The sequence below is a fragment of the Hippocampus comes genome, unplaced genomic scaffold (genome assembly GCF_001891065.2).
Source record: "Hippocampus comes isolate QL1 unplaced genomic scaffold, H_comes_QL1_v1.1 scaffold3, whole genome shotgun sequence".
Taxonomy (NCBI): Eukaryota; Metazoa; Chordata; class Actinopteri; order Syngnathiformes; family Syngnathidae; genus Hippocampus; species Hippocampus comes.
In genome coordinates this window covers 568,018-578,397 of record NW_017805133.1, presented here as the reverse complement: position 1 = coordinate 578,397, position 10,380 = coordinate 568,018, and the positions used below count along the sequence as shown (strand labels likewise).

General features: G+C 40.6%; 3 protein-coding genes across 5 annotated transcripts in view; 1 reads left to right on the top strand and 2 right to left on the bottom strand.

Moving 5' to 3' along the window:
• The window catches only part of maf1b (MAF1 homolog, negative regulator of RNA polymerase III b), a 3,809-nt gene extending 1,646 nt beyond the window's left edge, over positions 1 to 2,163 (bottom strand). Inside the window, exons 1-3 of the mRNA XM_019866273.1 lie at positions 1,580 to 2,163; positions 1,155 to 1,243; positions 1 to 102 (exon numbers count right to left, since the gene is read on the bottom strand). Of these exons, the coding sequence (XP_019721832.1) occupies positions 1 to 102; positions 1,155 to 1,237 (185 nt within the window). The 5' untranslated portion in view covers positions 1,238 to 1,243; positions 1,580 to 2,163. The remainder of the gene's footprint in view (positions 103 to 1,154; positions 1,244 to 1,579) is intronic.
• Positions 2,164 to 2,915: 752 nt separating this feature from the next.
• Positions 2,916 to 6,765, bottom strand: zfand1 (zinc finger, AN1-type domain 1). Of its 3 annotated transcripts, none has more exons than XM_019866265.1 (8): positions 6,639 to 6,765; positions 6,340 to 6,382; positions 4,680 to 4,719; positions 4,438 to 4,565; positions 4,254 to 4,345; positions 3,642 to 3,760; positions 3,411 to 3,566; positions 2,916 to 3,130 (listed from the first exon to the last, which is right to left on the bottom strand). In XM_019866265.1, exons 1-8 carry the CDS (start codon positions 6,691 to 6,693, stop codon positions 2,954 to 2,956), a joined length of 810 nt encoding a protein of 269 aa, XP_019721824.1. In that variant the 5' UTR covers positions 6,694 to 6,765; the 3' UTR covers positions 2,916 to 2,953. The 3 variants fall into 3 exon arrangements, with proteins under 3 accessions (XP_019721824.1, XP_019721823.1, XP_019721822.1); XM_019866264.1 differs by lacking the exon at positions 6,340 to 6,382 and adding an exon at positions 5,041 to 5,083 and having other exon boundaries at positions 6,639 to 6,758; XM_019866263.1 differs by lacking the exons at positions 6,340 to 6,382; positions 6,639 to 6,765 and adding exons at positions 5,041 to 5,083; positions 5,340 to 5,466.
• A 397-nt stretch (positions 6,766 to 7,162) lies between these two features.
• LOC109513682 (charged multivesicular body protein 4c-like) lies at positions 7,163 to 10,139 on the top strand. The gene is made up of 5 exons (XM_019866271.1): positions 7,163 to 7,538; positions 8,530 to 8,707; positions 8,930 to 9,038; positions 9,122 to 9,257; positions 9,833 to 10,139. The coding sequence occupies exons 1-5, from the start codon at positions 7,313 to 7,315 to the stop codon at positions 9,892 to 9,894; spliced, it is 711 nt and encodes a 236-aa protein (XP_019721830.1). The 5' UTR covers positions 7,163 to 7,312; the 3' UTR covers positions 9,895 to 10,139.
• The last annotated feature ends 241 nt before the right edge of the window (positions 10,140 to 10,380 follow it).

The following is a 10,380-nucleotide window of genomic DNA, read 5'->3' as shown; positions in this document are numbered from 1 at the left end:
GGCGGGGACAGAGCCTCCAGGATGTGCGGCTCGCCGTCCTGGCAGAACTGCTTGAACATGTGCTTGTCGTCACCCGCCATCTTGCACGAGTAGCTCTCGATCCTGTTGGATGACATCAGAAAAAATAACTAAACAAAACAAAAACACTTAACAAAAACGAGCCTGAACAAGGAGTGCTAAGTAGGAACAGAACACTGAAAATGGCTGCCAAAAGTCTTCTTGTGGTTTTATTCCGGATAATGTGACAAGAACAAGTTGCGACACACTGAGGGTTTTTTTTTTCTTCGGGTCAGGCGCCGTTGAAATGTAATACGGCAGTTACGCAAGAGCTTGTTTCAGTCGACACTGACACAGCTGACCAACCCCCCCCCATAAACACAGCTGATGTCAACAAACATCCTACACACTCAACCACCAACACTTGAGCCGACACTCCAAAAGTGGTACGCTCCAAAACGACTTTAGAATTTAGAACCAACAATGGTGCCTTGACAAACAAGTGACACTATTTCGGAGTTTGACAGATGCGAGCTATGATTTATTTATTTATGCTTTGACAGTGAACTCAACAAGCTGCAGGTTGGCACAGTGATCGATTCTTCGGGTAAACCATCCAGCGCCGGAGTACTTTCTTCTCACCTTGCTAATCTGCTAAGCGGCCTCCATGTCAGCAAGCTTTTACTAAACTGTGCACAACTGCAAGCTACAATGCGTGTGTACATGCTAAAGCATACGTCAATGATAAAAATAGCCAGTGTTAGCATGCAAATGACACGTAATTGTAACCACGGGCCAGTCGAGTTCTTACATAAGCACAATACATACTCGATGGTGGAAACACACACTGTTGGTTTGGCATTAACATCTGCGTTGTGCTCTAAGTTTATCATTGAGTAACAGCACTGAGCTGCTTGCTCCACTGCCCCCGTTTATCAGTTTCGCTCGCCTTGTCACATGAGGTCACAAATTTCCCATTTTACATTAACTCAGGCCGGGGCGAATATATTTCGAATAATCTCTCACGACAGTTTCTTTTTTAGTTTGACATCTATTAATGGTTTGTTTATTTTATTTAATCTTACATGCCAACAACAGATTAATTTAACATATTTCAAGGGACTAGTTTATTTAAAAACAACAACAATAAAACTCACCTCCCAAGGATACGAGACTCTCCCGTTTCAGCACACAGCCTTGAGCTGAGTGCCTCGAAAATCGAGTTTTCCAACAACTTCATCGCCTTCTATGAGGACACACACACACAAAAAAAATGTTTACATTGTATAAAACCTAAAGAATAACATTAAAAAAAATCGACGTTTTGTAAAGCGAGATGCACAGATTAATTTAAACGAATAGTGTGCAAGAACAGCACAAATCAGCATTAAACTCGAAAAAGTGGGCGTTTGCCAGCTTATTTACTGAGAGCAAAACAAGGACGACGAAGAGTGAGCGCATCGCCATCTTGAGGACGTATTGGACAACGACCGCCATTTTCTAGCGGCCCCTCCCCCACAATATTTTCGATCGTCTTCCTGCTTCAATTTATCGTTCCTATTTCCACTTCGAAATCACTTACCGAATCGATATTCCTCGACGATAAAGCCGATTAGCCGTTCCACACAAGTCGCTGATCTCACTCTTGAGTCTTCTTAGCTCTTGTTTTTTTGTGGTGTTTGTCGCTCAGGTCACCTCCAAGCTAATGTACGCAGCTAGACCAGCTTGCTATTATTATTATTGTGATTTTTTTTTCCACCGTCCTCTTACTTCCCTATTTAGAGTGGAGCAATTAGTGCGCGTTCAAACATCTTTTACAAGCACTCGGTCGAGAATGCGCCACTTCGAGACTCGTTCGGTTTATAGAAAAGCTACTCTTTCCGATTAAATGCGACGAGATTACATCCAGTGACTGTTTGCGCACATCGGGGTCCGTCTGCAGCAGCATCACTTTCGACCTAATTGCACGAAAAAAAACAAAGGCTTTCTTTTCGTGGTGGATCAAGTCGCTGTTGTCAAAGCGACCGATCAGTAGGACGGTAAAAGAGAAGCGACGTAAACGCCTTTAGGATCCAGCCAAATATTTGAGAAAACGTCGACAAAAATCCACTGCTTCCTCCTGTTTACGAACAACAACGACGACTGTCTGATGGAGACAAGCCCCCTTTTTTAATTATATAAATCCGACTGACGTCACATCTGTGTTGCGATTGGCTGTGTTATGTGTCGATCATACAATGGTGCAGGCAATTGGTCATAATCATCTTTGTATACGCCTCGTGATTGGCCGGGGTGTATGTCAATCATATGCGGTGTTGGGTTAACTTTTTTTTTTCAGTCATGCCCACAGTATTGATTTCGAGATAAGGAAATAGCATCACGATGAAGATTACAGTGATCACGAAGCCAAATTATTTCATTATTAACAAGTGAAGCGACGCAAATTCCGCCATTTGTTGTACTAATAAAGTTATCTTATCAAATGTAATCGAAAATGTATCCGAATATAGAAACATTGATATTAAACATACCTTTTTAAAATGGAAATTGTATGTATGTATGTATATATAAATAATATTTTTTTTTTTTTCAAAAAAAAAATTTAAAGCCCAAAAGACCCCCCACAAAACATGAAAACCCAGTCACTACTATCCAAACATCTCAGTTAGGTGAATAGGGGTCAATATATTTTCTTAAAATGTCAAAACTGTCATGAAGTATGACAATCCAGCCAAATATTTTAGGAAACGAATTTCCCCAGTGTGGGACGAATAAAGATTATCTTATCTTATCTTAATATTTGCTCGTGAAACAATACAAATTCCCCCGTAATGCATCAGAATGCAGATCACTATACCCTGATAACATATTTCCCAACCCTACTCCCGAGGATCCCATTAGCAACACAGGTGCACACATTCATATTCAAACGTACATTTTATTGTGTCCTGAACAGTCATCTGAGAGTAATATAGTTTGAAACATCCTCCACACCCGTGCTGTCGTTGTCCAGGTACTCAAGGATCACATTACCTCCGTTGTGCAAGGGGTCTTCCGGGCTGGTCAGAAGTGTGTGCAGGCTGTCGTCCATACGCAAAGACTTCCCTGTCTCGGGATGGCAGAGGCGCAACTTCTAGGGAGGAAAAAAAAAAAAAAAAGTAGTTTGAGATACTAAAAAGCAAGTCTAAGTATCAGATTACTAGTAGGGAGCATGAGAGGACAATCAGGCGTCCTGTGAATATGCTTCATGCTTGCAACAGTCTTACGTTGGTGACAGGAAGTATGAAAACATGATGTTCTGTCTGAGAAAATATCATATTGTTGACAAACTTTAACTGACTGTTACTCAGTCCCATGGCTGAATAAAACCTCTCTTTATTCAGGTCAAGAAAGCAAGTGCTGAGTTAGCTGACCTTGGCTGCAAGCACATTGTTGTTGTTCTTGAGGGAAGCGAGTGAGGCCGCGGAATCCACCACCTTGCCCACGCTCCATTTGGAGCAAAAGAACATGGGCTGACTGGTTGCCGGACACCCTTTTGGAAGATACACTTGAAAATAGGTTCTTTCTGCCTAAAAGAAGGTGTGGAGCAGAACATGAGCAATAAACAAGGCGACAGCGATGGTGAAATAAGGCCTCAAAAGTACCTGAGGTAAACCTTTGTCTCCTGCAGCATGAAGCTTCAGTTTCATCAGCGCTACCTTGGCTGCCGTGGCGCTGTTCTTCGCCCCTTTACGCCCTTTGATTTTGGAACCCTCCTTTGACTCTGTATTGACAAGAGTGGAAATGTATTAGATTGTCATCGAATTCCAAGTTCACTGAATGTGTCCGAAAATAATTTACTTACTGCAAATCGAATCGTAAGCCTCTTAGCCTAATTGCCTGAGTCATGTTTAACTTACTGTCACCATAGCAATACAAATTACTGAGGTGCTTGCTAATTTTTTTTTTTTAATTAAATCTCGACTAAATCCAGGTCATGATAATCAGGAACGGTAGACTCATGGCAATTGAACTTTTGTTTGTTGAATTTGTTGACGCTCCCCTTCCAACACACACACACACCCTTTGTTAACCAACAGTGAGACCATTATTTCCAGTATATGTACAGTACACTTGTGACATGTTTTTCCGAATAGACTCTTTCGCAAAACCTGTCTTATGCAACACACAATTTGTACAATATTGACCCTATGTGGGCAAAAGGTGAACAGCAGGGGAATGCCACCCATTGGTGACTTATCCCAATTACAACTGACCCACAATCCTTTGCACCAGCTCCTTGGTGGCTTCCATGCGTGGCTTTTGGACCTCCAGCTTCTCACACTTGTGATCATCTTGATGACGGTGGCTGCGTGCAGCGGGGGGAAAAAGCCACATAGAATAATCTTAAAAACTAAATTGAAAATGGGAGTGAAATTTGGGTTAAAAGTGTGAACCTACACCAAACAGAAGCACTTCTCACACTGCGGACAGATGACAGGCAGCAGTTCTTTCCCCTTGCAGCCTTCGAAGGAGCATAGATGACTTGTGCTGCCGCCCATAGGTTGGGGGTTCCTCCTCACAGGCTCCTGAGATGTAATTTCAAGAATTGTCTTTACCCAAAAAAAGGCATGACAAGTATGTACGTGACAAGAAAGCTGGTCTTTTCTTCTTCACTGGCAAACCGATCAAGCGCTGTTTACCTGTGAGCATGAATGAGCCTCTCTGCTTCTGTGTTCGAGGCTGCAAAAAAACAAACAAAAATGGGTTGCATCATACACAATATGCCCTCAAAATAATTTTTTCCTCCTTCATGAAGTTCTCATGTTGAATCAGATTTTGCCTCTTTGTGCATAGGAAACCCAAACCCTGCCCTTATGCAAATAAAATGGGGTGGAAAATATTTACTTCTTACTGGTCATTAGAAAAATGGTACCTTTAGTCTAAAAAATGGGACTTAACCATGTAAGTATATGAAAAACAACCAATAAATACAATGCAAATCATCTTAACAAGTAATCTCGAATGACGAAAAAAAAAGAAAGCGAAAGTGGTGCCTCTTACCAGTAGACTCCATTGCAGGAATCACAAACAAATGGAAGGAAATCTAAATGAATGAAGGCAACAGTCTTAGTTCTCTTAGTTAGGCTCATGATTTGAAAACCGTTTAACATGTAACACGTTTTGAGATCGATTTATGTGTCTGATATTGCTTTAGCTGTGATTGGAAAGATGAGTGCAAAATCACGCGAACACGAACGAGCTAAAATGCTAATTTGACATGTATTTTGACTCAAACACGGCCAGTGTTTCATGTCACACAGTAATTCTTTTTAGAGCAATAGAACTAAGACGACAGAGACCTTGTTGGTGACAAGAATCTATTTGACAGTGCTTTCCGATGTCTAACTCAGCCATTAGCTTAGCTGTGAGCTTCTCCAACACGACAGACAACAGGAAGTGACCCCGGCAGTGAAAGTCGACTAACAACCCGAAAGTGAAATTCTATTGCGAGTTTGTTAAATCAAAATATAATTGCTTTAGAGGTGCTTTTAACGGATGATTACATATCGCAGCTTTGATACAATTTCAGGAGTATATTTGAATAAATAATCTTTATCTGTGTTTTTGTTTAGTATTACCCCGGAAGTGAAATTCAGTATCGGCGCTTTTACGTAGGGGCGTAATAATAATTTATTTTCGAGGTGGAATGTTTATCATCAAACCTTTATTAACCTTTAAACCACATGATAGCAAAAATTATTTTAAAATAAATAGTATATTCGCGCGAATATTTCGTTTGGAGCAACTGAAGTGGGCTGGGTCATGTCACGATGACGTCACACAGGTACCTGAACCCCGGAAAGGTGTGCTGAAAAGTGAATTGTCAACCACAAAAGCCAGTCGAGCTGGAAAAACAGCTCGGCGTCCACTCACACGCCCTGGAAACACCTGACAATCATAACAACAGCTCGGCGTCCGCATACCGCCACCGAGCGCTGCTTCAGATTTACCGTCGGAGGAACTCCCGGCCAAAATGAGTAAAATCACGAAATTCTTCAAGGGGAGTTCGAGCTCCGGCTCGTCGTCCGGGAGTAAGTCCAAACACCACCACCGGTCCAAGGGGGGACCCTCTTCCCAGGAGGCCATCCACAAGCTCCGGGAGACTGAAGACAATGCAAATAAAATGGGGTGGAAAATATTTACTTCTTACTGGTCATTAGAAAAATGGTACCTTTAGTCTAAAAAATGGGACTTAACCATGTAAGTATATGAAAAACAACCAATAAATACAATGCAAATCATCTTAACAAGTAATCTCGAATGACGAAAAAAAAAGAAAGCGAAAGTGGTGCCTCTTACCAGTAGACTCCATTGCAGGAATCACAAACAAATGGAAGGAAATCTAAATGAATGAAGGCAACAGTCTTAGTTCTCTTAGTTAGGCTCATGATTTGAAAACCGTTTAACATGTAACACGTTTTGAGATCGATTTATGTGTCTGATATTGCTTTAGCTGTGATTGGAAAGATGAGTGCAAAATCACGCGAACACGAACGAGCTAAAATGCTAATTTGACATGTATTTTGACTCAAACACGGCCAGTGTTTCATGTCACACAGTAATTCTTTTTAGAGCAATAGAACTAAGACGACAGAGACCTTGTTGGTGACAAGAATCTATTTGACAGTGCTTTCCGATGTCTAACTCAGCCATTAGCTTAGCTGTGAGCTTCTCCAACACGACAGACAACAGGAAGTGACCCCGGCAGTGAAAGTCGACTAACAACCCGAAAGTGAAATTCTATTGCGAGTTTGTTAAATCAAAATATAATTGCTTTAGAGGTGCTTTTAACGGATGATTACATATCGCAGCTTTGATACAATTTCAGGAGTATATTTGAATAAATAATCTTTATCTGTGTTTTTGTTTAGTATTACCCCGGAAGTGAAATTCAGTATCGGCGCTTTTACGTAGGGGCGTAATAATAATTTATTTTCGAGGTGGAATGTTTATCATCAAACCTTTATTAACCTTTAAACCACATGATAGCAAAAATTATTTTAAAATAAATAGTATATTCGCGCGAATATTTCGTTTGGAGCAACTGAAGTGGGCTGGGTCATGTCACGATGACGTCACACAGGTACCTGAACCCCGGAAAGGTGTGCTGAAAAGTGAATTGTCAACCACAAAAGCCAGTCGAGCTGGAAAAACAGCTCGGCGTCCACTCACACGCCCTGGAAACACCTGACAATCATAACAACAGCTCGGCGTCCGCATACCGCCACCGAGCGCTGCTTCAGATTTACCGTCGGAGGAACTCCCGGCCAAAATGAGTAAAATCACGAAATTCTTCAAGGGGAGTTCGAGCTCCGGCTCGTCGTCCGGGAGTAAGTCCAAACACCACCACCGGTCCAAGGGGGGACCCTCTCCCCAGGAGGCCATCCACAAGCTCCGGGAGACTGAAGACATGTTGAGCAAGAAGCAGGACTACCTGGAAAAAAGAATCGAGCAGGAAATCATGATAGCCAAGAAGCATGGCACAAGAAATAAGAGGGGTATGTATGTTTGTATGCTCATCACTAACACAGAGGGATCACATCGTGTTTTCGGCAGCGCTTTAAAAGGCCCACATCTGATCAAATGGTTATGAGAGCCGCCATTTTAGGATGAGTCACAGGTGTGTCTTCCTGGAAAATAGAAGCCGTTTCACTTAGGGGATAATTTCCCGGTTTTCATTCAATTTAGGTTAAAAACGAATTCTACGTTAAAATGTCATTTAAACCAACAAATCAATTACATGATACATGATTCGATTTTACATGAAATAGTGAAAAAAGTGTTTGAATAAAATCCACAAAAACATTGAAAAAAGTAACACACAGTAAACTCACACACAGTAAATGTAAATGGTGCCACAAAAAAAAAAACGCATACATTCAAATAAGTGTGCCAGATTGGTGAAGAAATATGATTGTTCTATAGTTTTAATGTAGACATGATTCGATTTTACATGAAATAGTGAAAAAAGTAACACACAGTAAACTCACACACAGTAAATGTAAATGGTGCCACAAAAAAAAAAACGCATACATTCAAATAAGTGTGCCAGATTGGTGAAGAAATATGATTGTTCTATAGTTTTAATGTAGTAATCCACCCATCCATTTTCTGAACAATTCAACTCTTTATTTCACATGTAAATCATCTGTTTGTTCAATTATCCTCGTACAATATTTATTAGTTTGGCACACACAAAAAAACTCCTCTCTGTCAGTTCTCAAATAGCTGTAGAGAAAAATTAAAAGTTTAATTCACTGATTGTAAAGCTGTTAGCAGCAGCAAGAATAAAATGTTGGCGACGGCATCAACATGTTTCAACCCTTCAAAGTTGAAGGTTTCAGTGTGTATTTTACTCGTATGAAAACTTCTCTCACTGCCTGTTGGATCGCGGCACGGCAGATTAAAAATAGCATCACCATGACCTCATGGAATTAATCATATCATATTCGTCTGTTGTGAGGCTAATGTCCGCAAACAACCTCTTAGCTGCCCTGCAGGCCTTGAAGAGAAAGAAACGCCTGGAGCAGCAGCTGACACAGATCGACGGCACGCTTTCCACCATCGAGTTCCAGCGGGAAGCTCTGGAGAACTCGCACACCAACACAGAGGTGGTGAGAAACATGGGCTACGCCGCCCAGGCCATGAAGAAGGTCCACGACAGCATGTGAGGAATACACCAACATGTTCACTGTCAAACTGACACGAAAAGAAAATTAAACAATGCATATTTAAAGACCAAAATGTTCAACCAAACCACCTGATTTTGTCGAATGAAATTCCCCTGGCTCGATGTTCAGAAATGATGGTAATGTGTAACTAGAAGCACAAATTTTCAGGGAAACTCAGTCAATTTAGAAAAACCAAAAACATGTTTGTCTTTTCTCAGGGATCTAAACAAGATAGACGATCTGATGGAAGACATCAACGAGCAGCAAGATGTGGCCCGGGAAATCAACGAAGCCATCTCCAGACCCTACGGCGAAACTTACGACGAGGTATACCTTTTGCCGTGGTTCTTCACACTGCGGTTATTATTTTTTAAGATATTTCTAAACCAATGAGAACATTTTGTTATAAGGATGAGCTGCTGGCCGAGCTAGAGGAACTGGAGCAGGAGGACATGGAGGATAACCTGAGGAGCATGGGAGGACTGCCCTCAGTGCCCAGTGCAAGACTGCCCTCGGCTCCATCAGGACGCGTAGCTCACCGCGCAAGTATGTACAAGATATATTTTCGAGTAACATACACTGTATTTGTAAAAGTGTGTCCTACAACATTCTTCACCTTCATGAAAAAAATAGTCACTTTTAAAATATACAACTTTTTCTTTGTTCTCCAAAATAAATTAAATTATTTTGGATATGACCTTCTGCCCCTTCAGTTGTATACAATTAGTTTTCAGAACATTCCCTTGACATTATATTGCACCCCAAAGGACCATATTCTTTTAAAAATACTTCGTTTTTTTCTTGGAATAAAAGGGGATTTTTCTAGAATGTTTTTCTTTTATATTTTCAGCAGGTAAAATATGACCTTATTTTTGTACATGACTATTATTCTTTAAAAAAAAACTATGCTCACAATTACTATGACAGTTTGACTAAAGTGACTTTTTTCCCTTGAAAATGTAATTAGTTTGGTCTGACTGAATTTATTTGATGAACAAATTATTTTCTTTGAAAACAATACGAACTGAAACTTCCCCTTCTTTGTTCCTGAATTAAATTGTACAATCATTCATATGGTGGTAATAATTCTAAATGTCATTTCCCCTGTTTGTTTTTTTCAGCGGCCAGAAGAAGGGGCGAGGATGAGGAAGACATGCGCATGCTGGCATCGTGGGGATCATAAGCCTTTTTTTTTCGAGAGGGGAGCGAAAAACCGACAGATTTCCATTTTTAATTTCTCAGGGGGTTTGAAGCAATTGCCACCATCTTGGGACATGTTCCTCATGTATTCATTGAGCAGCCAGCCGCCATGTTACACTGAAGGAAATTGTTTACTGTGCTTCCTGTCACTTTTTTTTCCTGTTTCATTTTAAAATTTGATATGAATCGTGGCCGAGTCACTAACTCTGAAGGATTTCCAGCACTGAGCAAAAACCTACACTCTACTTGTAACACAGCTGTAGATAAATTGTTTGCTCCATTGTAAATATTTTTGCTTTTATGTTAAACTATAATAAAAAAACCCACACCTTCCTATAAGACTTGATTTTCCTCCTTTTATCCATATCATGTGAAAATTGATTTCCAATTGTTTCTACAACTCATATAATGAGTCCTCTTCATAAAGGTGGCTGAATTAATAGTGATGTCACCGAGGAAGAAGCTCAAT